Source organism: Alosa sapidissima, chromosome 14 (genome assembly GCF_018492685.1).
Source record: "Alosa sapidissima isolate fAloSap1 chromosome 14, fAloSap1.pri, whole genome shotgun sequence".
NCBI classification, from domain to species: Eukaryota; Metazoa; Chordata; class Actinopteri; order Clupeiformes; family Clupeidae; genus Alosa; species Alosa sapidissima.
Window position 1 is genome coordinate 30,722,816 of NC_055970.1, and position 23,744 is coordinate 30,746,559.

General features: G+C 40.7%; 2 protein-coding genes across 2 annotated transcripts; one reads left to right on the forward strand and one right to left on the reverse strand.

Annotated features, from left to right (window-relative positions):
• Positions 1 to 28: 28 nt before the first annotated feature.
• spata5l1 (spermatogenesis associated 5-like 1) lies at positions 29 to 5,591 on the reverse strand. Its single transcript, XM_042061619.1, has 8 exons — positions 4,509 to 5,591; positions 4,234 to 4,419; positions 3,970 to 4,128; positions 3,553 to 3,762; positions 1,299 to 1,529; positions 644 to 778; positions 401 to 526; positions 29 to 275 (listed from the first exon to the last, which is right to left on the reverse strand). Exons 1-8 carry the CDS (start codon positions 5,589 to 5,591, stop codon positions 138 to 140), a joined length of 2,268 nt encoding a protein of 755 aa, XP_041917553.1. The 3' UTR covers positions 29 to 137.
• A 191-nt stretch (positions 5,592 to 5,782) lies between these two features.
• LOC121681708 (probable phospholipid-transporting ATPase IM) lies at positions 5,783 to 23,632 on the forward strand. The gene is made up of 29 exons (XM_042061612.1): positions 5,783 to 7,031; positions 7,940 to 8,003; positions 8,357 to 8,457; positions 8,535 to 8,608; positions 9,675 to 9,788; positions 9,873 to 9,971; positions 10,307 to 10,368; positions 10,456 to 10,528; positions 11,130 to 11,200; positions 11,428 to 11,510; positions 11,588 to 11,746; positions 12,023 to 12,111; positions 12,947 to 13,143; positions 14,271 to 14,479; positions 14,571 to 14,614; positions 14,758 to 14,923; positions 15,316 to 15,504; positions 15,814 to 15,929; positions 18,596 to 18,760; positions 19,057 to 19,168; positions 19,549 to 19,654; positions 19,766 to 19,886; positions 20,211 to 20,394; positions 20,657 to 20,880; positions 21,028 to 21,111; positions 21,233 to 21,478; positions 21,911 to 22,049; positions 22,516 to 22,646; positions 22,779 to 23,632. Exons 3-29 carry the CDS (start codon positions 8,376 to 8,378, stop codon positions 23,145 to 23,147), a joined length of 3,708 nt encoding a protein of 1,235 aa, XP_041917546.1. The 5' UTR covers positions 5,783 to 7,031; positions 7,940 to 8,003; positions 8,357 to 8,375; the 3' UTR covers positions 23,148 to 23,632.
• The last annotated feature ends 112 nt before the right edge of the window (positions 23,633 to 23,744 follow it).

Here is a 23,744-nt window from a genome sequence, read left to right on the forward strand (position 1 = left end):
AATAAATCATCAGATCCAGTAAAGGTACATCATTTACACATTTATTATAATAAATAAACATAAAATATTTACACACATGTACATACACTTAATTTGTATTCATTTTCACTTGAATATACCAGTCATAGGAACACCTGTCATGTAAAAAGGTGATGATAACTTTCCATTTGGAGTGCACTGAGGGAGGGCTTTGAATTTTGTAAGGCTTTAATGAAGTATTTTTGCTGGATTCTGGAAGCTTCCATAGTCTTCTCATGAAGAGTCAAAAGAGCTGCCTGATAACAGGAAAAATAAAGGAATCAAATTAGAAAAGCAAAATGTTTATACTTCAAACAGTGCAGTTTTCCTTTCAGACATCAGTACAGTGTCGATTTCAAACTCATGTTGATGTTCTCTTTACCTCTTTGCACAGATTTTCTAGGTCAGCCCCAGAAAAGAGGGATGTTTGACTCGCCAGCTCTTCCAATGACACATCTGAATCCAGGGGCATCTTTTCTGTGCAAATCCTCAGTATGGCCAGTCGAGCCTACCAGTAGGACAATTCCTATACAAATTAGTTTTCTCTAGTATGCTGTAACTAAAGTGTAATTACTGTCTGAACTTTCTCCTTTACTTACTAAGACTTTCTTAACCATTTGTTTACCTCATAGTCAGGGGGTGGTACATAAATTATTCTATCAAGCCTGCCAGGACGCATCAGGGCACTGTCCAAAGCATCAGGGCGATTTGTAGCAGCAACAATCATCACATCCTTGTTGCATACCTCATGATACTCCATCTAAAAGACATAAAGCATGCAATAAATGTTCAATTTTCAATTTCAATTACAGAGTGTTAGACAATCAGAGAAAAATAAAGAAGGCCCATGGGTAACAGGGGCGAGGAAAAACTCCCTAGAATTGGAGATACATATAGAAAGAAACCTCGAGCAGACCCACGACCCAAGGGCCTGACCCACAGAACAGTAAGGTCTGTATACATAATAAATGCATAAGTTAGTCAGATGTAGAGAATAGAACATGGTGTTTAAAGCCACCTGAGGTGTGTTACAAGAGGTGGGATGGTTACACGTCCGGTATGATAAGGCATGAATCCTATTTAGTGTCAGAAAGTTCAAATAGTCCAGTGTAAGAAATGGAATTGTCCAGGGGGATTAGGAGTTGTCATAGGGCAGGTGGAGGGTCGTACGGGCCAGGATTCAACTGTTAGACATGCTGAGAGGATGTGTTTGACTCAGTCTCAAAATTACACTCAACATACTTCATGTCCTCCTTTAAAAGGCTCCATGAAAAGCTGACCTGATGCTCCTGCTGGGACTCTGGACGCTCCTCGGACACGCAGAGCATCCTCTGGGTGCCTCTTCTCTCCATTGTCTTTAGGCCAATGCCATCCAGCTCGGTCAGCAGCACTGACAGCACCTGGGCCTGGACGCTGTGGGGAACTCGAGTGTCTCCTCTGGAGCCCAGCAGGGTGTCCACCTCATCCAGGAACACAATGGAGGGAGCACAGGCTCTTGCCTGATGGAACAGCTGTAAAGGACAAAAGCTTAATACTGAGCTGATTCTAAGTCATGTCTATGAGTAGTATATGACAAACTTGATGCGCCTAAATATCTTCAACCTCAGGTATGCTACTAATAAGGAAATAGAAAATTGATATTTAGACAAGGTCAACTTCTCCCTACAGTGGAATGTAGAAGGGGATGCTACAGGGAAGATAATTCAAACACACCCAGCACCTTATTGATGTCATTGTGGTTCATTGAGATATCTGTCGTTTGTTTTCCATTAAGGATTAGCACAGAAGCAAGAGGACTGGTTGCCTTTGCCCTTTGCTTTATGAACTTGCACAGGTAAAGTTGCTCACCTTTACCTACCTACGTCTTCACACAAGGAAGGCTTCACACCAGGGCCCAGTTTCCCGATAATGATGGATACACGCACTTACGAGGGTTTTCTTTCATCTTAAGATTGTTCGTTTGGTTTTCGAACATGCTCGTAGCGTGAACTGCTCTTAAGACGCTCTTAAGGGGAGCTGTCCACTTTAATGGTTCTGAAATATCCTCTAATTTGATGGTGATGTCAGGTGACTGCATGTCACAGCTAGGCCTACGGTTTAAATTTCAAATCTACACATTGATTCACATCAAACCGAAAATAGAAACTTTGACATCTGCATGGAAGCATCCTAAGTAGGCTAGGCTCTATACCACACACAGACATAAATAATTGTAATTATTTAAGATTAGATTGTTGCAACGTGCAATAATGTTTCTCGGTGTCACTTAAGAACATGTTTGAAGATAAGAAAGAATTCGAGTAAGAAAGTGAGGAAATGTGTAGGCTTAGAATTTGACACAGCACAGACTAAACCACATGTTTCTTTCTCTGCTTTTACCTCATAGGCCTAATAAAAGATAGCCTACACTTATACAAAGATAATGGCAAACTATTCTAGCAACGTCTCGTTTCATAACTTTGCATTTTTGTCCGCCTTTAATCACATTATAGCAGGCCGTCACCACAAACTGAGTGACCGTTCAAGAGGAATAATGGTGGGGGAGGCCACCAAGTGCACCAAAAGCTTCAGCAGCTGAAATGGGAGAAACTATGCATACAGCAACTTTTGCCTGAGTCCTTCACCAGTCAAAGCTTTATGGGTGAGTGGCAAAGCTCTTATTAAATCTCGACTAAAGTTCACCCTTGTGGGAGACTCCAAGGTCAAATAGAGGGTTTGTTGGTCTGATGAGACCAAAATTGAGCTTTTTGGCCATCAGACTAGATGACACCAAACACTGCACACAAAGTCCTTTTAGGCAAGACCCTCCACTTGGCAACCATAGTGCAACACATTTTGGGCACTTATCGGGCATCTATTTCAGGCAGAACTGCGCGTGCACAAGGCTTCATGACACCAACCTCTCTCTAACTGCGAGATCACAACACATAATTGGCACAATGTATTCCCAACATACCACATGATCGGCACAATATATTCACATGACAGCTTTTGGCGGCTAAAGGGGCAGAATATGTGTAGACGACTGCCATGTTTGCGTTACGAACTAACCCCATACATTTCTATGGGAGATTCTTTGAGTGCTTTGTCTCGTCATTAGAGCGTCTCCACTGCACTAATTTTAAACATAGCGGTGATAGCATCATGTTGTGGGGATATTTCTCGAGGCTTGTAAAGGCAAAATTAAAATGAATTCAGCAAAATATATGGAGGAAAATCTGATTCAGTCTGCAAGAGAACTACGACTTGGGAGAAGATTTACTCTCCAGCAAGACAATGAGCTTAAGCCCACAATGAAAACTACACAAAAATGTTTTAAATACAGTACAACAAGGTGAATGTTCTGGAGTGGCAGAGTCAAAGCCCAGACCTCAGTCCTATAGAAAATCTGTGGCTGGACTTAAAAAAGGGCTGTTCACACCCGATCTCCTTCCAACCTAGCAGAGCTTGAGCAGTTTTGCAAAGAAAATCTGAGTAAAATTGCAATATCCAGATGTTACAGCTGAGCTGTAACTGTATGCAAATAAGACAAACCTGAGCCAAGGCCTTCTCTGAGTCTCCTACAAAGGGTGAGAAGAGGTCCGCCCCGCTGACAGACAGAAAGGCACAGTGTGAGGAGGAGGCTGCAGCTTTGACCAGCGTGGTCTTGGCACATCCTGGTGGGCCATAGAGAAGTATCCCTTTGGGGCGCGACAGGCCCAGTCTTATGAATGACTCTGGGTATTTCATGGGCCATTCAATACTCTAAAGAAAATAGAAAAATGTGTATAAATGACACTGGCACAATGACACAACAGCATTCTCACGATGATTGAAGTTGAAATGCTGGAATTTAATATACTGAATCACGCTTAGTTGTAAATATCAAGAAGTATCAAAAAAAAAATGACAAACAAAACACATAATAATACATTTTATAAATGCTAAATCAAACAAATGAAGATTGAGCACCTGTTTTAATTTGAGTTTGACATCATCAAGCCCTCCTATCTGTTCCCAGGTGATTGGTTTGTAATCAGTCAGGCCAATACTGCTTCTTAAACAAGAAGGCTGTACTGTCTTCAGAGCTTCATGGAAGTGCTGCATTTCGATGGCTTTCACATCTGTGTCCTTATAACGTAGCAGACAAACGCATAATGACTCAAACAATTAATATCCAATAAGATTCAGCATGTGATTTCAATTCCCTTATGTAAAACAGTTGGGTTCTCGTACCTCGGGCGAGCGGAGGATGGCCTGAAGAGCTGCCTCTCTGCAGAGGGCACTCAGGTCAGCACCCACGTATCCAGTGGTCACTTCAGCCAGAGCGATCAGATCAACACTGCAAGAGAGGGGCATCTTTTCACTCAGATACTCCAGGATTGATTTTCTTTGTGTAAGAGTTGGAACACCAATGATGACCTGCAAAAAAGACAAGGACAGATAAAGGTTGGTCAGTAAGTCATCATTTCACATATAGCACTGTCATTTGTAAATTCAATGATTTTTACTTCTCTGTCGAATCGGCCAGGCCTTCTAAGGGCAGGATCTAATGTGTCCGGCTGATTTGTTGCTCCAATGGTTACAAAGTGGTCTCTGCTGACCATGCCGTCCATCAAGGTCAGTAGCTGGGCCACCACTCTGTTCTCTGGCGCACTCGAGGAGCCGGCTCTCTTAGGACACAGGGAGTCTATCTCGTCGATGAACAGGACACAGGGTCCGTCTTCAGCAGCTTCCCGAGCCTGTTGGAACATGGCCCTCAAGTTCTCCTCACTCTCCCCAGGCCTGGATCCAAGGATCACAGGCCCGTTGATTGTTATCAGAGAGGCGCCCACCTCCTTCACCACACTTCTCACTAGCATGGTCTTTCCCACACCTGGTGGCCCAACTAGCAGCACTCCTCTTGGGCACGAAACACCCAGCTTTCTTAGGGTGTTGGGATAAAAGAGGGGCAAATGAATGAGCTCTTTCAGCGAGCCATAGACATCCTCCATTCCACCTATTGATATCCTTGAAGATTCCTGGGCAATTCTTCTGCTATGTTCTGCATGAGTGATGACCGCTGCTAATTCCAAACAGGTCCTCTCTGTGACAAGACCTACCTTAGTGGAGCCTGAGTTTACGTTCTCAATGTGAATGCAGATCATTTCAGTTTCAAAGGAATTGACAGCAATGATGTGCTTCTCATGCACATAAACACCACAGAGAATTTCCTTCACAATGTCATTAATTAAATGAGGGGGAATTCTTTTCTTAAACTCACTACTTTTTACAACTACATTTACTTTTATACGTTTTAGTTTCTGACCATTCAGTGGCCTAATATCTTCACAGTTCAAATGATAGGGATTGTGTATTGGCCTGAAATTAGGTGTAACACATTTAGTATCAAACTGAAAATAGCCCTCTGCCAGGTCATTTCTTGGCCAAGCCGTGCACAGGCAGGCACCTCCGGGTGTAGATATTAGGACAGGTGAACCAATATTAAGTCTGAGGCTGGACATGAGGCCTGGACCGATTCGGCATCTTTGAGTGTTTTTGTCTAGCGTGTCACAGGGTATCAACTGCAGTTCCAGATCCTTCGTAGCCATCATTTTTGCTTCGTTGTATAGGAGTTAATTACAACCAGGCCAGAGGGATACAAATGTAAAAATGCAATCTGGAAATAATATTTAGCATAACTAGCTATTTAGACGTCTGTCATTACTTCTATTCGCAATGTCCTTTAGGCGAGAACTAGCCTAAATTACGGAAATATTTAAACCGAGACACAACTCAATGCCCAAACCCAACTCGGTAATTAGGAATAATGACTTTTTACCTAATTACGCTGAGTACACATACATTAAGTTCTCCTGTCCTGTTGCAAATGTAGTTTCTACAAGTTCCATTCTACATACAGTAACGCTACCGTAAAAAACGTACAGCCACATGTGTGCGATCCATAGACAGTAAGCGATGTGCCATCAAGCAAAAGCGTTGGTCAAATAAAACCATTCTCTGCGTTTAAATGAAGAGAACTAATACATGTATTACCATGCTGAAACATGAATGAAGATAAAAACAGAATAATTACCGTTGTTATAAGCTGCATATATTGCAAACAAGGCAATTTCATCATCTCAAAAGTGGAAATGTTGGATTTTGTTGGAAATGTTGGAAATGTTGCATTGTTTTGGATTCATGGTCGTCCAACCATTTAAGATTCAGTGTTTTCTTTACTGTGAAAGTCCTTGAGCACCATCGTGTGGAAATATAAGGATTAGCATACTCCAGGAGTTATAGTCTACTTGAGAACATGGAAAACTTTTCTCATGCTGCTTTGTAGGCTAAATATGGCGAATTCATAAGTCTAATAATAAGAATGATGCTTTGAACTTTGACTACAATTTTTTGTTTTGTTTTTACTTATGCTACATATTATGGCAATTAAAGTAATATTTTGAAATACAGTCTAGGTCTACAAATGGGTATGCCTCTACAGGCATTTTATTTACAGACACAACTCTGCTGTGTTTACCTTCAATGTTTTACATTCACACTGAGCCAATAGCCTAGTCTTAAAAAATGCAAACCTAGTCTAGTCTAGTCTACACACTGATTTCTCTGGTTTATTGTGAGACTGAAGAAGTCTTGAAAGTGATGGGGTATAAAAGTGTAGGGTTTTAGAAATGGATGATGCTCTCATGTCTATCGTTGCGGAAGAAGCCGTAGTAGCTATTGCAACAGCGCGTGTGGAGGAAATTGCAGCGTGTAGTCTTGAATCAATTCAGCAGTGAGGCAGCGTCTCTAATGCACTTTCAAATCCTAGAAGTTATGCTATGTGAAGATGATGTGTCCAGAAATGTTATGGATATTCAATAGCTTAGGCAGAGTAGTCGGTATCTTTTGACTTCAAAAACGGAAGCAATGACAGCCTATTGTCAACTGCCAAGAAACCCCAAAGAAGAAGAACATCCTAGGCTATGTGAATTCATGGCTACTGGTATTCCGCGAGGCATGGATTAAGCCATACAACATCTTCTGTATTAAAGGTGCGTCCCTATCCTACAGCTAATGGTTTGTGCAACGTTTATTTAATTGCTGATTATGCTGGGTTTTTTTGTCTCCACCAATTTCTTTCTGTTGTGGTAGCCTAGTTGAAAATAAAAACGGAGTAGGCTACACAGCCTTAAAGCTTATTCAATTATCCGTTTGATGTCCATTTTTCTGCCCCTACACTTTACTTTACAGAACTGTTGCAGTTCACAAAAACACAATAACTGTTGCCATTTGTTTACATTTTTAGGTGAGACGATATCTTAACAACTGACTGTCATTTCGCACCTCACAGCCAGTCTCTCTCTCTCTCTCTCTCTCTCTCTGTCTGACCATTTGCCATTACATTGCATTGTGATGGCATAACATTAGCACTCTGAGTTTTGCCTCGTTGGTATTTCACATGCCATTCTGGAGGCCGTTTAAAGTGATGATGAAACAAGTTTGAATGGTAGATCACAGTATGTTATGTGCAATGCACACTGATTGTGTTCAAGAATGAAATGTAATGCTCCCCAGACCACAGTATCTCACTATATTTCATGACAGGACCCTCATACAACTTTCTAGGATGTGATTTTCTGGTGACAAGAGACTAGCAAACCCCTATAAAGAGACTATAATGTGGTGGGGGCAGACTTGCATGTCAGGAAACCGAAACAGAGCAGTTGGTGGCTAGTACCACAACTTCTAGACTTGACTTCACATACAGCTCAAAAAGAAGATTTTTTAGATAGTATTTTACTATATCAAATAATGCATAATCACTAATGCAAAAAATCACTAATATTTACCAGCCTTTCACAGCTTGCATGTGAAACAGTTTTTTAAGTTTTGGTTACCTCCTCTGAATGTGTTGAAAAAAGCAAAACTGGGTGATGTCCTCTCCCTGTGGTTTTCACAGCAGATGCATTTTAATTCTGGTTAAGGACGGCATCAACTCATTTGTCTATCCATATCGACAGAAGGTAAGATTGATTTATGAACAGAGTTACTAGATAAACCAGATTGTACAGGATAAAGATCTTAACTACTCCAGTTAATGAACTCTTTATTAGGTAATTAGATAACAGTGGTTAATATTTTCTACATTTTGGGCTAACTGAAGAATAGAGGCAATTTTATATAATATACATTTCTTTCCTTCTGGCATATTTTCTGAAATAGCACATTTTAAAAATGGTTTATATATATGTTAAATTTAGACTTCATCTTTGGAATGCCTCTTTTGAATGACTGAAAGCTAAGCTGAGAAGGTAATTTAAAAGAACAGTTAAGCTGTAGATGCTTGAATCAATTTTAATGCATTGTTTTCATACAGTAAGATTATCTGAAGAGACATGACCCATACAGAGAAGGGGACATGGACATTTTGGCCCAGTAGGACAAAATGGACCTCCTGCAAGACCTCCCATGACCCAGGTATTGGTCATTCCTAAAGAAGGCCATGCTTATTTTCATGAGATGTACAGTAATAATGAATTTCTATAGTAATGAAGTCACACTATCTGCAGAGGAGGAGCGGCGTGTTCGTGCAAATGATCGGGAGTATAACGGAAAATTTATGTATGCTGTGAGTATGCAATACTGTTTGCCTCTATACAGGTTCTCAAGGATATTTGTCTTTATTGTCATAATGTAGCAGTGAACATGGGGCAGATTTGAAGCATTTTGTAAATATATTGTGAACATTTTCAAAAAAGTTTGAGTTTGTATAGACAGACAGTGTTTGTTTGTGTACATCCTACATTGTTCTGCTAGTACAGTAAAATACAGTAAATGATTGATGCATTAGATAGAGATAGATAGATAGATAGACAGATAGATAGATAGATAGATACTTTATTGAAATTCAAGGTCTCAGTAGCATACAGACAGCATTAGCCAGTAGTAGGAATTTTGATTGATATCTAGTTTTTGCTTATTGGTTCTGCATTGCACGTTTAATGCTAAGCATGGTGCTATAGGTGACAATATGCTGAAATACATGTTTTGCCAATCACCAAAACACAACCAGTTATAATGGGGGCAAGAGTCACATGGTGACAAAGGAGTTTTCTTGCTTATGATTTGTATTAGTAACCTGCACTAACGCAACACAGCCACATAGATGAGCGAGCGTCTAGACAAAAAGAGTTGTGAAGGTCAGAGAGGTGTAGGGAAGTGTTGCCTCAGATATATTCCTGAAAATGGGGGATATATGATCTGACAGGGGAATTGCTTCATTCTCATCCATGAATAGCACATGGCTAAATGCCAAAGATACAACCTAAGTAATAAAAGCCCTTTCAGTGGTGGAGGTTTTATACAGAATATAGTATAGTAATGAAATGTGACAAAAGCCTTATTCTTCTGCTTTTCAATTCATACTTGCCCCTAAATGTTCAGTTTACTGCATACCTCACCCTCTATAATGTATGAGTATGGGTATAGCTTTGTGTGACAGTGTAAATCAGGAATAAAACCATCTGGTTGTATTTAAAGTCACTATATCAACACAACACTCTGTTCTCTAAACATATATTGTTTCAAAATGTATTGGTCTGTTCATGTTTGGTAGACTGTGTGTGTGTGACATGTATCTTTTGAACCTTCACTATTAATGTGAATGTTGTTATCCATGTTACCTTTCATTACAGCATAACCACATCAAAACATCCAAATACAACATATTCACTTTCTTGCCCATAAATCTCTATGAGCAGTTTCAGCGTGTGGCCAACGCATACTTCTTATGTTTGCTCATCCTACAGGTGGGTTTTGTGACTTTAGAGCCCTTATGTCTTGGTATGACTGTGACAGTTGAATGTGACACCAGTTCCTCTGCTTGTTTGTAGCTGATTCCTCAGATCTCCTCCCTGTCCTGGTTCACAACCTGCGTGCCTCTGGCCCTTGTGCTCTTGGTCACCGCTGTAAAAGATGCCACGGATGATTATGTAGGTGAAGATGAGACGATGAGATGAGATCTTTTTTTTCTTACTGGGAGAGTACTAGTCTCAGTGATAATGCTGAGAGAGCCATACACCAGAGTAATATAAGAGTAATATAAATAAGTACTATACACCAGAGTTTCCCCTTTGGATTCACATTATGCTTCATACCCACTGATACGCATGAATGTTTTTAATTATTCCCCCATGCCACAATGTGTCTGCACCTACAAGACCTTTGAGGACTTAGATTTTGCTTGCCTGGTTTGGATTAAGGTTATAAATGCTATATCTTCTAAAATATCTTTTTTGAATGATTCTTTGACTCTTCTTTGCTCTAGTTCCGCCACAGAAGTGATCGACAGGTGAATACCCGGCAATCTCAGGTGCTCATTGAGGGCAAGTAAGTGCAAAGTGCAACCTGTTAGTGGTTCCAAATGGAAGCCTCCATATTGGTAAGGTGAAATGAGTGTTTTTGTTTTGTCTGCAGACTACAGAGGGAAAAATGGATGAATGTTCATGTTGGGGACATCATAAAGCTTGAGAACAACCAGTTTATTGCTGTAAGTGATTGACCACACATCCTTTTGTGAATCCTAATCCTTTATCCATATTTAATCACTGTAATATATTGATATGACACTCAAATCATAGCACCATTACGCCTGCTTTACACTGACGGCGGCAAAGACATAAGTTAATTTAGAGACAGGAAGGCTTGCATGGTTATTTTAGCTGATTGTCAGTATTAAACAGCTACATAACGTAGAACTAATGCAATATAATGCACAGTATTGTAATGCAGCATTATAACATGGTCATTGTAGTTGTCTTGGGAGAAAAACTGTACTTTTGTTTTCAAGCAACATCTTGTAAACATAGGGAACTAGATTTAGAAACAGGAAGTGGGCCCTCTGGATGACAGTGAGCAATGTGTTGTTGGGTTGGGGTTAAGACATGGGGAGGGAGAAGGAAACAAGAAGTTTATTAAGAAAAATGTGTTAAACGCTCAGCTACACGTAATGTATAGATTTCAATATAATACAGAGTATTGTATAATATAGTATGATATGTATTGAAATATTGATTAAAACATTTACACTTGTTTAACCCTTTTAATGTTGTCTTGTGGATGCAAAATGTGAATGTTGTATCTTGATGCAGGCAGATTTGCTACTGCTATCATCAAGTGAACCCAATGGACTTTGCTACATAGAAACAGCAGAACTGGATGGGTAAGATAGTAGCAGTTGTAGATGTTTTAGGTCACTTTGTCTTATTTGTGTGTTTGTCTGTTATTCCAATTAATTGTTAGTCCCTTGTGTCCTATAGATTCAGAACATAGAGACTGACATTGAACTAAGAATGAAGAATTTTCTTGAAACGAAAAATGCTATTATGTATATTGTTGGAACAGTTTTTAAGTTTGTTAAGATTGTAAAATTTTGTTTAATTTTTACAGGGAGACAAATTTGAAAGTGCGTCAGGCCTTACCAATTACCTCTGAACTTGGTGCAAACATCACTCAGCTAGCAGAGTTTGATGGTATGTTTCTCATTGAAGAATAATGAAAAACCTTTACAACTGATGGATACCTTGGCTCATCCGATTCTTCTTTACAGGAGAGGTTGTTTGTGAGGCTCCCAATAATAGATTGGACCGCTTTACTGGGACCCTAACATGGAAGGATAGCAAATACTCCTTGGAAAACCAGAGGTTACTGCTGAGGGGATGTATGCTCAGGAACACAGACTGGTGCTTTGGAATGGTCATATTTGCAGGTAGAATTAATACAATACCTTACAGTACAATACAATACAATACAATACAATACAATACAATACAATACAATACAATACATGGAGTCAGAAAACATTGAGTGAGGTTATGTGCACATTGGCTATCAATGAAGTTCTGTGTATTCTGAGTATACTGAGGTATATATATTAAATGTAAATATAAATAGGCAGCATACAAACATACTGAAACAATGATGCACACACATGTATGAATGTATCTCACTCAGTATATTGAAGCAGAGGTTTGATCTTTTCTAGGCCTTCAAACCAAGCTCATGCAAAACTGTGGAAAGACAAAGTTGAAGCGCACTAGCATTGACCGACTGTTGAACACACTGGTCTTGTGGGTAAGTCCCACCGAGCTAAAATTCTTGTTTGTAAATTATTCAATGCTCTATAAATATCATGCTTGTAAAACCTTAATGTGTAATATTTTATCAATGGCATCTATGGCAGTGGTTCTTAACTGGTCTTGCTTTGGGACCCACAATTTTCCATGTTCATTAAGTCTCGAATCGCGACCCATATATTTTTTTAGCGATCAAGCCAACGGATATGGTGAGCTACAAGTAAGAAGTGTTCAACTCCTGATGTCACTTTTCAAAGTACTCATGTTCGAGCAATTCAGTGGGGTTTCTGTCCCATTATGTCTCAATTTAAGTGAATCCATATCCTACTTTAAATATTCAGGGTTGTAGCCTAGGCCTACTTGCGTTTAGGCCTACCGCTAAAATGATGTCTAATATGACCTGTCACATAAACATTGTCTGCTGTATGTCCATGGCGATGAATGACATACAGATAAAGTCTACCAAAATAAAGGCCCAATTTTCTTTTATTTATTTTTTAACTACAAGCTCCACGACCCATTTTTGGTTCCCCACGCACCAGTTAAGAAACACTGATCTATGGGGCTGATCAGTGCATGATCATGCATTTTTCACCCTCTCCTTGTCAAGAGCTAAATTAGGATCAAAAAGTGAGAATGTTTTTTGGAGAGTACCTTTGCAAATTATCAATGGGATTTTCCTAAGTGATATACCTGCAATTTCTGCAGTGGCTATGAAGGGGCGCATGTTTTGCATGCCTTATTAACATGCCATGTAATTAATTTAGGAGGATCTTGAATTTGTATATAACATGTTATAAATGTATTCTTTGAACTGTGTTTCATGTGATCAGATCTTTGGCCTGCTTCTGTGTTTGGGCTTTACCTTATCTATCGGAAGTTCTATTTGGGAGTACAATGTTGGAAAGCACTTCCAGATTTATTTGCAATGGGAGCCAAATATGGACAGTGCAGTATTCTATGGGTTCCTGACATTCTGGTCTTACATCATAATCCTGAACACTGTTGTGCCCATTTCTCTTTATGTTAGGTGAGTATTCATATGATCATAAATTAGGTACATGTATGTGTATGACCATAACCCAACAAACACTCTACAGGCCGTCATTTCAAGGTATTTGAAATGAAATGATGTGTCCCAAGAGCAGATATGGATATGGAAGTGTTAAGATATGGAAGTGTTAAACAAACAACATAGCAGTGCTAAGACAATAAAATATTGTAATTCAGAAGACAGACAAGACATTGAATAGAACAGAGTTAGTTTGTGATTTGGTAGGCTTTTGTAATGTTTAAGTGAAGGTGTGTGTGTGTGTGTGTGTGTGTGTGTGTGTGTGTGTGTGTGTGTGTGTCTGTGTGTGTGTTTCTGTGGATTGTCTATAGTGAGTTACTGTGATGAGGTACTGTACAGAAGTGCTCAGTGAGTGCCCAGAATTGTTGAAGTTGTACTTTAGAAAATGACAATCTATAATAATAAAACATTTAGTGACATATTTATATGACATGCTGGCATAAAATGGCTTTTTAATGGATGCATTTTCTCTGTGTCTGGGAAATCAATGTGCTCATATCCACTGAGGTCATAAAAGCTTTTGATAACGTTCTTTCAAAAGCTTCTAATTGATCTTCAGTGTTTTAGGTTTTAGGCTCTTTGCTTTGCCCTCTCAGGGGTGGTCACTTGAGACGGACGTTTGGGATCTTTGCACAAATCTTTTACTATTCCCACAATGCATGACTGCTTTGTTTTCCACATCCAGTAGTATGTAGTAATTGTAGTAATATCAGTTACCATGTTTGTTTTTGTTGCCATCATCGCTGGGGCATGAGGCAAAAGGGCAAAAGGCATAAGGTGTTTTTTCTGAGGCTGCATACAGTGGACCTGCCAGGTATATGTTGGCCCAGTTTGCAACAAGTCTGGCTAATTTATGTGTTGCCCAGACTGAAAGTCCCTAACCTAAGTGTGCATGATAACGTTGAAGCCATTGTACAAACTAACATGGATGAAATGCAAAGGGACACCAGCTTGTATATCGCAAACAAAACCACCATCATAAAACTCTCTAACCAAACTAAACTAGCTAAACATGAGAGTATAGGTGTTTCTGAGTAGGAGTGTTTTGGTCTGATGCTGCTGTGTGCTCTCTGAACCACTCCCAGTATGGAGATCATCCGCTTGATGCAGAGCTACTTCATCAGCTGGGACATGGGTATGTACCACAGTGGGCAGGACATGCCAGCCGAGGCCCGCACCACCACCCTCACCGAGCAGCTGGGCCAGGTGGAGTACGTCTTCTCCGACAAGACCGGCACCCTCACACAGAACATTATGACCTTCAACAAGTGCTCCATCAATGGGACAGTCTATGGTATCTAACTCATATTATCAGAACTGGCTGTGGTAAAGTAAATGTTGTATAGTGTATCTTCTGCCATTCAATTCTATCTGTTTTAATGAAGGTGAGGTGTATGATGACTATGGACATAAAGTTGAAATCACAGAGGTGAGTTCCCACTTTTAAGCAACTGAGTCAACTGTCATGATCATATTGCTTAGGGTGTTACTCAGTTCACATATTTCACTGTGCAATAGTAGTATTGCGTATCTAGAAACAGACTGCATCAGTTACGCATGTTTCCTGTGCAGAGCACTCCTTGCGTGGACTTCTCCTTTAACCCGCTGGAGGATGCACATTTCCGTTTCCATGACGCTACGCTGGTGAAGGCGGTGCAAGATGGCGACATGCCTGTCCAGGAGTTCTTCAGGCTACTGGCGCTGTGCCACACGGTCATGCCCGAGGAGAAGGTGGAGGGTGAGAAGCACCCAGAATACTGAGGAACATTCTGACAAGCCAGTGGCTCACTTAATGCCCCGACATCTTGGATTAGTCTGGATCCTGTATAATGGATCTTTTTTTTATCACTTAACACTTACATAAGTGAAAGAAGTGCATCACCATTGTGTTACAAAGTTAACCAGTTACACAGTTAGAACAGTTTGCTTACAATATGCCTCTTAACCTCCTGTCTCCACATAATGTAAACATTCATGTACATTAGCACTACAACTTCATTATTTTATGAACCTCTTTAGTCCTGTAATGCACTATGTAATGCCAAGCTAGGTGATGTGCAAATTGATGTAAGAAGCCCAGTCCTCAAAGCCTGTCTCCTGACGTGGTCAGTGTGGGTCATTCTTCTCCAGGGGAGCTGGTGTATCAGGCTCAGTCACCTGACGAGGGAGCACTGGTCACAGCCGCCAGGAACTTTGGCTTTGTGTTCAGGGGCAGAACCCCGGAGACCATCACTGTTGTTGAAATGGGCAAATCAGTGGACTACCAGCTCCTTGCTATCCTGGACTTCAACAATGTGCGCAAAAGAATGAGTGTTATAGGTATGATGCCTAATGGTTTTATAGTGATTTGGAATGAGTGTTATAGGTATGACGCTTAATCGTTTTATAGTGATTTGGAATGTGTGTTATAGGTATGATGCCTAATCGTTTTATAGTGATTTGGAATGTCCTTGAAAATCTAATACACTACACATGTGTTTTGAGTTGTTTTTGACACAGTGACATATTATGAAACTGCTAACATATTATGGACAAATCTTTGTTTTAATTTTGTTTCATGGAAACGCCGCACATGAGTTAAGAATACTTCTTTTCTGTCTCCTGTTTTTTATGTGTGTGGTGTTGTAGTGAAGACCCCAGATGGCCAGATAAAGCTGTACTGTAAAGGTGCCGACACCATTTTGTTTGAGAGATTGAATCCATCAAATGAAGACCTTAAACGCATCACATCAGAGCACCTTAATGTAAGTTGTATCCTGTTTTAGTTTTTTTTTTTGTGGCTTTTTTGCTTAATTGGTTATTCCAAATTTTCTTTTGATATTACTCATCTCGTTTCTTAGAACGAAGGTAACTATTCATTCTCACCCCTTACCAAACATATCACAGTACTGCTAGACTGCTTTTCACTCTGACATTAATGTAAAACCTACATATGTATGTCATATGTAATATGCCTTTGTGTTGACCCAAGGAATTAGAAACCAAAGGAAAACAAATGTGTCTAGAGCTGGCACTCTGAAAGTATATTAAAAATGTCACAACATATATGCCTAGCATATATTTGACAGGGTTATTACTTTGAGAGCCAAACACCTTGGAACATTTATAATCCAAGTCAGCCAGGGACTGGAGAAGGGGTTTATGGAAGATTTTTTTTATTAAAGGCATGCAAGGCCAGAGTCTCTCAGTCTTTGTCATGAAGCAGAAAAAAAGATTAGTCACTGTTTCCAGTTGAGCAGGTAACATATATAGATTATCCTGCATGACCAGAAACCAGAACCAGATTATCATTGATAACCCCAGTGAAATGCTCTTTAAGGCCGTGATGTTTTTTAGTGATGTGTGATTTGTTAGTGATTGTGGTTTTGATGGTAAATAGGCTTGGTTGTAGATTAGCCGCTGTTGTAATCCTCAACCTATAGCACAAGGAATTTGACATCACTTGTTACAAGTGGCATACAGAACAGGTCTACTATCGTCTTAGGTATGCTCAGACCCCAGGTACGCCATGCACTAGACCCGTTACAGTTTGCATACCAGGAGAAAGTGGGCGTGGACGATGCCATCACTTATCTTCTACACAGGACACATTCTCACCTGGACAAGGGGAAAAGTGCTGTGAGAATCATGTTCTTTGATTTCTCAAGTGCTTTTAACACCATCCAACCCCTCAGACTGGGAGACAAGCTCTTGCAGATGGGTGTGGACGCTCACCTGGTAACCTGGATCACAGATTACCTGACCGAGCGACCACAGTTCGTCAGACTGAAGAACTGTCTCTCTGACACTGTGATCAGCAGCACCGGAGCGCCACAGGGAACTGTGCTCTCTCCAGTCCTGTTCACCTTGTACACATCTGACTTCTGCTACAACACTGAGTCATGCCACATGCAGAAGTTTTCTGACGATACTGCAATTGTGGGGTGTATCAGGAACGGGCAGGAGGAGGAGTACAGGAGCCTGCTGGAGGACTTTGTGCAATGGTGCAAACTCAATCATCTCCAACTCAACACTTCAAAGACCAAGGAGATGGTGGTGGATTTCCGCAGGTCTAAGCCCACTCTGCTACCAGTCTCCATTGATGGGGTCAATGTCGAGGTGGTAAGCACCTACAAGTACCTGGGTCTCCACCTGGACAATAAACTGGACTGGTCAGCCAACACTGACGCACTCTACAAGAAAGGACAGAGCAGGCTGTACTTCCTGAGGAGGCTGCGCTCCTTCAATGTGTGCAGCAAGCTCCTCAGGATGTTCTACCAGTCTGTTGTTGCCAGCGTGCTCTTCTATGCAGTGGTATGTTGGGGAGGAAGCACAAGGAAGAAGGATGCGGGGCGACTTGACAGGCTGGTAAGGAAAGCTGGCTCTGTAGTGGGAGCTGAACTGGAGTGCATCACTTCAATATCTGACAAAAGGACCCTGAACAAACTGATCAACATCTTGGACAATGCACAGCACTATTGTTAAGCAGAAGAGCCTGATCAGCTGGAGACTTCGCTCACTGCCTTGCACAACAGACAGACTGAGGAAGTCATTCATCCCCAGGGCCATTGAACTGTTCAATGCTTCACTTAAGGGAAGAGGAGAAATAGACTTCTCCACATAGTCTGTCTGCCTCTTCACCACCTCCATGTCTTGAACTGTCTGTCCACTAGCCACTTTACCATTGTCTTCCGCCTCACTGTTTGCGTGCTTTATTAGCACATATGCACAACCCCTCCCTCCATGCCACAACCGAACTGTGACCACACTTATACCTTTCTTAATATAGTTATTTATACATAGATATATAGACTTTATTCTTGCACTGTTGCACTGTTTGACTTACTCGTTTGAATTACTCATTTGCACCATCACCATTACACTCATTCACAAAGAGCACCTTACCTTACCCTATGCACAGAGGACCACAGGCTCAGTCCCTGCTTCAGTCATTGCAAGCGCACCTGATTGATTAATCACCCACTATGTGGATACTGTTTTTTAGAATTGATTTAGATTAAGTTTTATTTAATATAATTTGTATTTTAGTATATTAGTATATTCTTTCTCTTCCACAGTCCTCCTTATTGCTTAGTTGTGTTTTTTTATATTATATACTTTTAATTACTTTTTCTGCTGTTAGTGAATGTGTGTATTTCCCCTAGGAATCAATAAAATATCTATCTATCTATCTATCTATCTATCTATCTATCTATCTTTCAGCAATACGACAATTTCAAGTTGTATATATTTGAAATTGTTGCATTGCCAAAAGATTTTGCAACAGGTTTTGCCACCTGAACTGCACCATATCAAACTTATAGTGAACCAAGAATTAATCATGAAATACACAGGTGAAACATAGCTGATGACACTGTTATAAAGACTTTATACGATTTGCAATAATTTTGTTGACATATTGTTCCCACAGATGTTTGCTGGAGAAGGCCTGAGAACCCTTGTTCTGGCCTACAAAGACCTGGACAGAACTTCCTTTAAGGAATGGACAAAGAGGCTTCACACTGCTAGCACTGCCTTGGAGGACAGGGAACAACTTGTTGATGCTTTATGTGAAGAGATTGAAAGGGACCTGATAGTAGGCATTTTCCTTTTCCTTTTCCTAATTCTAAAAATAAACATTATCACACATGAAACATATATAATATATTCAGAAGTGGCAAGACATAAATAGACTTTGCTTTCAACATTAGATTTTTTTCATAGAGCGCCAAAAGGTTAGCGCTCTTAGATGTGCAGTTTTATACATTTCCATGGATTCAAATGGATTCCATGGATATATTTTCAACTGTCATCAGCATATGAGGTATTTTGGTCCAAATTCTTATTTTGTTTTTTAAGTAGCATAGATATTTTTTATTCTTGTCTTTTTAGCTGCTTGGTGCCACTGCAATAGAGGACAAACTACAGGAAGGTGTGGCTGAGACTCTTGTTGCTCTGAGTTTGGCAAACATCAAAATCTGGATTCTTACAGGAGACAAACTGGGTATATTGTACATGTGTACTTGAAATAATATGTTACCTAACTATTCTCAACTGCTGATCCTGAGGGGCACTATCATGATCAGATTTTGTAAATATGTTTGGGAGAAGCTTTGTTCTAAGTGCAAAATCTGCTGTGTGATGTGCAACTGGTGAACTCGAGCACTTGGTGAAGAAAGGAACAAGACGTCATGCTTGCCGCCACGATGTGCCGGGTGTAAGATAGGGCCCTTATTCTGCTTGACATAATAACGTGTAAATTACTGATGTGAAAGGACTAATTTACTTCATAGTGTAAGCTTTTAGAAAAATACACATTTAATATCTATATTTTTAGATTTTCAGATAATTTCAGTAATATTTTTCTTCTTCGTGTCATTGCAGAGACAGCCATGAATGTAGCTTACTCTTGTAACATGCTTAGAGATGACATGAGTGAAGTCTTCATCATCTCTGGTCCCACAGCTGTGGAGGTCCAAAAGCAGCTCAGGTAAAGAGAGATAGAGAGAGAGAGAGAGAGAGTGCAGACAAAGTCTGTTTTAGTGATTCACTTTGCCACTTTATTTTCCTTATTTACCTTAAATCCCCTTTATTTTTGGAGGAACGCCAAAGATCACATCGGTGGACCACTGACACACAAAAATGACATCCACACAGATGACTGTGTGTTTGAAGAGACCATGAATGCAGAGTATGCACTTATCATCAGTGGGCCTTGCCTGGTAAGCCTGACATTGTGTGGCGTAAAGATCTACGCAAATCTATGTTTATTTATATGAGTATATCCGGTCTTTAAGGTGAGAGATGACAGATATTTGAGTGTTCTGTTTTGAGGAAGTCCAAGAGGAGAAATGGGTCATCAGTTGGCCTTGCCTGATAAGGTGACATTGTGTGGCGTAAAGATCTACGCAAATCTATGTTTATTTATATGAGTATATCCGGTCTTTAAGGTGAGAGATGACAGATATTTGAGTGTTCTGTTTTGAGGAAGTCCAAGAGGTGAGATAAGAGTGTTGTTTGACAGTATGTTCTGCTGTGACCCACAGGCTTACGCACTGGAGGCGGAGATGCAGCACCTCCTGCTGGACACAGCCTGCTTGTGCAAAACAGTCATCTGCTGCCGGGTCACCCCCCTGCAGAAGGCTCAGGTGGTGGAGCTGGTGAAGAAACAGAAGCAGGCCGTCACCCTGGCCATAGGAGATGGCGCAAATGACGTCAGCATGATCAAAAGTAGGATTATAATGACAATTCTTAACTCAGTCACTCTCTCTCTCTCTCTTTGCCTGTGTATAGGGTTTGTTTGTGAATCACTGCCATTATTTGTACATTAATTGCACAAATCATCTTCTCTTCTCCCATGCTTTATGTGCCCACATGGCTGGAAGTCAGTGAATATACTGTATGTAATATGTGTAATGTGTGCAATGTAATGACTAAATAAGATGCTTACTGCTGTCTGTCTACGCCTATATTCGCATGCTGCTCTCCACAGCGGCTCATATTGGTGTGGGCATCAGTGGGGAGGAGGGCAGGCAGGCGGTCCTTGTGTCGGACTACTCCTTCGCCCAGTTCTGTTTTCTACAGCGCCTTCTCCTGGTGCACGGCCGCTGGTCCTACCACCGCATGTGCAAATTCCTGCGCTACTTCTTCTACAAGAACTTTGCCTTCACCCTTGTGCACTTCTGGTTTGCCTTCTTCTGTGGCTTCTCAGCACAGGTGAGAATAGATCTGGTGTAGTGGTGTGGAGGACACATGCAGATGGGATGCTTGTGTCCATGTGAAAATTATGCAAAGTGAACCTTGACTAGTCCGACAGCCTAATATTATGAAATGGCACTGTCTTTCAACCCTTGCTCTTAACAGACCATATATGATCAGTGGTTCATCACTCTCTTCAATGTAATCTACACATCACAGCCAGTTCTAGCATTGGGTCTGTTTGATCAGGTAAACACTCCTGATTACTCGTTTACCTCTTAATGTGGTTCATTTCATATGTATGGTTCCATAATTCCACCAACTCCATAAGTTTATGTGTCTTTGGCATGGGTGTTTTGTCTGCGGTTAGGACGTGAGTGAACAGAATAGCCTGCGCTACCCTAAGCTCTATGAGCCGGGTCAGCAAAGGCAGCTCTTCAACAAGCGCCAGTTCCTCCTGTGCTCCCTGAATGGCATCGGCACGTCTCTCGCTCTGTTCTTCGTGCCGTACTGCGCCCTCGGCCACTCTCTGAAGGAGGACGGCACCACGGTTACAGACCATCAGTCTTTCGCGGTCGTCATTTCGACCTCACTGATCATTGTGGTGAGCATTCAGGTAAGGGTGTGAAGAATCACATGTGGCTTTTGTGATGTGAAACCAATATGGATAGGGGGTGTTTGGTGGAGGTAGCATACATGTATGTTTTTCTCAGCAATGTAGGTCTGAAGTCTACAGAAGCGTATTGCATTCATGGGGAAAAAACGGGTCCTGTTTTTCTGAATTAATGAGTTAATTAGCCTATCTTGTTAATTCAGAAAAAACAGCCCAGTTTTTCCGAATTAACGAGTTGACGAGAAGTCTGCTGTTGAAGTCTGTCTTTGAATTGGCCTAACAATAAAAACAATGAGGAAACATTGTAAGATATGGAAAGGATATTTTTTAATTAAGTATCAAGTTATTAAGTATTTTATATTTTAGCATTCAAGCTCAGGTTGTAATAAATTCGGTAGGCCTAAGTAAGACACCTTACTCTTGTTTAACTGTCAGATTGGACTCGATACAAATTACTGGACGCCAATAAATCATGTTTGTATCTGGGGCAGCGTGGCCATGTACTTCTTCATAGTGTTTGCGCCACACAGAAGCAGCACCTTTGATGAACTCCCAAAGTATTTCCCCTTTTTTGGTAAGTTACATTTATGATAGCCTTTCAGTTAGGAAAGAATGAGACAAAAATAATATTTTTTCAATCAAGAATGAACTTGCATACCATGTGGCCGATGCAAAAGAGTTGATTTTTAATCCATCAAGAAATGAAAAGTGCAAAGTGCTAGCAAGGTGTAAAACGTTTTCGGTCCCATTCAGACCATCATCAGCATTGGCAACATTGGTATGCGGGTTCATTCTTGATTGAGGGACTGATAAGACTATCGGAACTAACGCATCCGCCAGGCCTGGAGTTGGCGCAATACCATGTTTGCCACATATTAATAGTTTAAAACAATGGATAATATTAAATATCATTGTTAAATTAAATACATCAGTGTCTTGCTCTGGACGCCATAAATAACCAAACAAGCGTCTCTGTGCTTGTTTATATTTCCACTGTGGAGTTCAGTTTTTAATGCATCTTTCCCAACCTCTCTGTGCAGGAACTGCGCACAACTGCCTGACATGTAGGACGGTCTGGCTAGTTATTCTTCTCACCACTGTCACATGTATAATGCCTGGAGTAGTATTTCGATTTGTACAAAGAGAGCTTTGCCCAACTCTAATTGAGAAGGTAAGGTGTGGAAGATTGTTGTTAAGGTACATGCAGTGCACCTATGTATTTATATGTATATAATATATGTATTTATGTTGAGCTGGGAAAGGGAAGTAGACCAGCAGTTGATTCAGATTTGTTTTTGCTCAGGTCCGCCATCTGCAGGTGAGCAAGAAGCAGAATCCATTAAAGCAGAGTCACAGGCTAGCACGCAGGGCCAGCAGGCGGTCTGCCTACGCCTTCTCTCACCAGGAGGGCTTTGGAGAGCTCATCACCTCTGGGAGGAACATGAGGGGCTCGATGGCGCCCCCTCAAGGGAAGCTTCAGAGCAGCACCAGCTGGGTGGACAGCATGCTGAAGAGGATCGCCGAGCAGGGCATGAGGATAGGTTCTTCCAGCCCGAAAAGCATGGCTAGTCCTAGAAATATTGCTCTTAGGGTTAGAGACACTATCAGACCGCAAAGAGAGCATATTGCTATGGACGAAAATGTGACAGATACAATGCTGCCTGTCGTGTAAGGACACGGAGACCACCCATGGTTTGTGTGTCTATTCTCAGGTAAAAAATATCATAGGCTATCTTGAGATCACCATGGTTATGGACCAGTTGCTCACCTGTGAGACAAGCCATTGCCGTCCAAGGCCTATCCTGTTTCATGGACATTGGCTGAGAGTTGTTAAGTTAAATGTGTTACAGTTGGCTATTTTAGCCTACTGAAAAGCAGAAATTCTCTTTTTACTTCTGTCTATATGATTTAGCCCCTGTAACTTAATTCAATGACAGTTACAAATAACATGTAGGCCTATTGAAAAAAAAAAAAACCATAACGATACGCAGGGCTAAATTTCTGGATGTTATGGTTATGGGATTTGGCAGACGCTTTTGTCCAAAGCAACATGCAAATAAAGAAATGTTTGACAAAAGGCAGATTTTTAACGCACGGGAGCATGTTTTTTTTTTTTTTTTAATTTTAAATAAGTTATTAAAGGTCCGTTTTTCTATACGAAAGTGTTGCCTTGTGTCTTTTGCATTTCACCCCAGCACTCAGAAGACTGTTTATTGGACTATGCAATAATTCTTACATGCACGATAAACAAACGTCGAGGAGCTTGCTC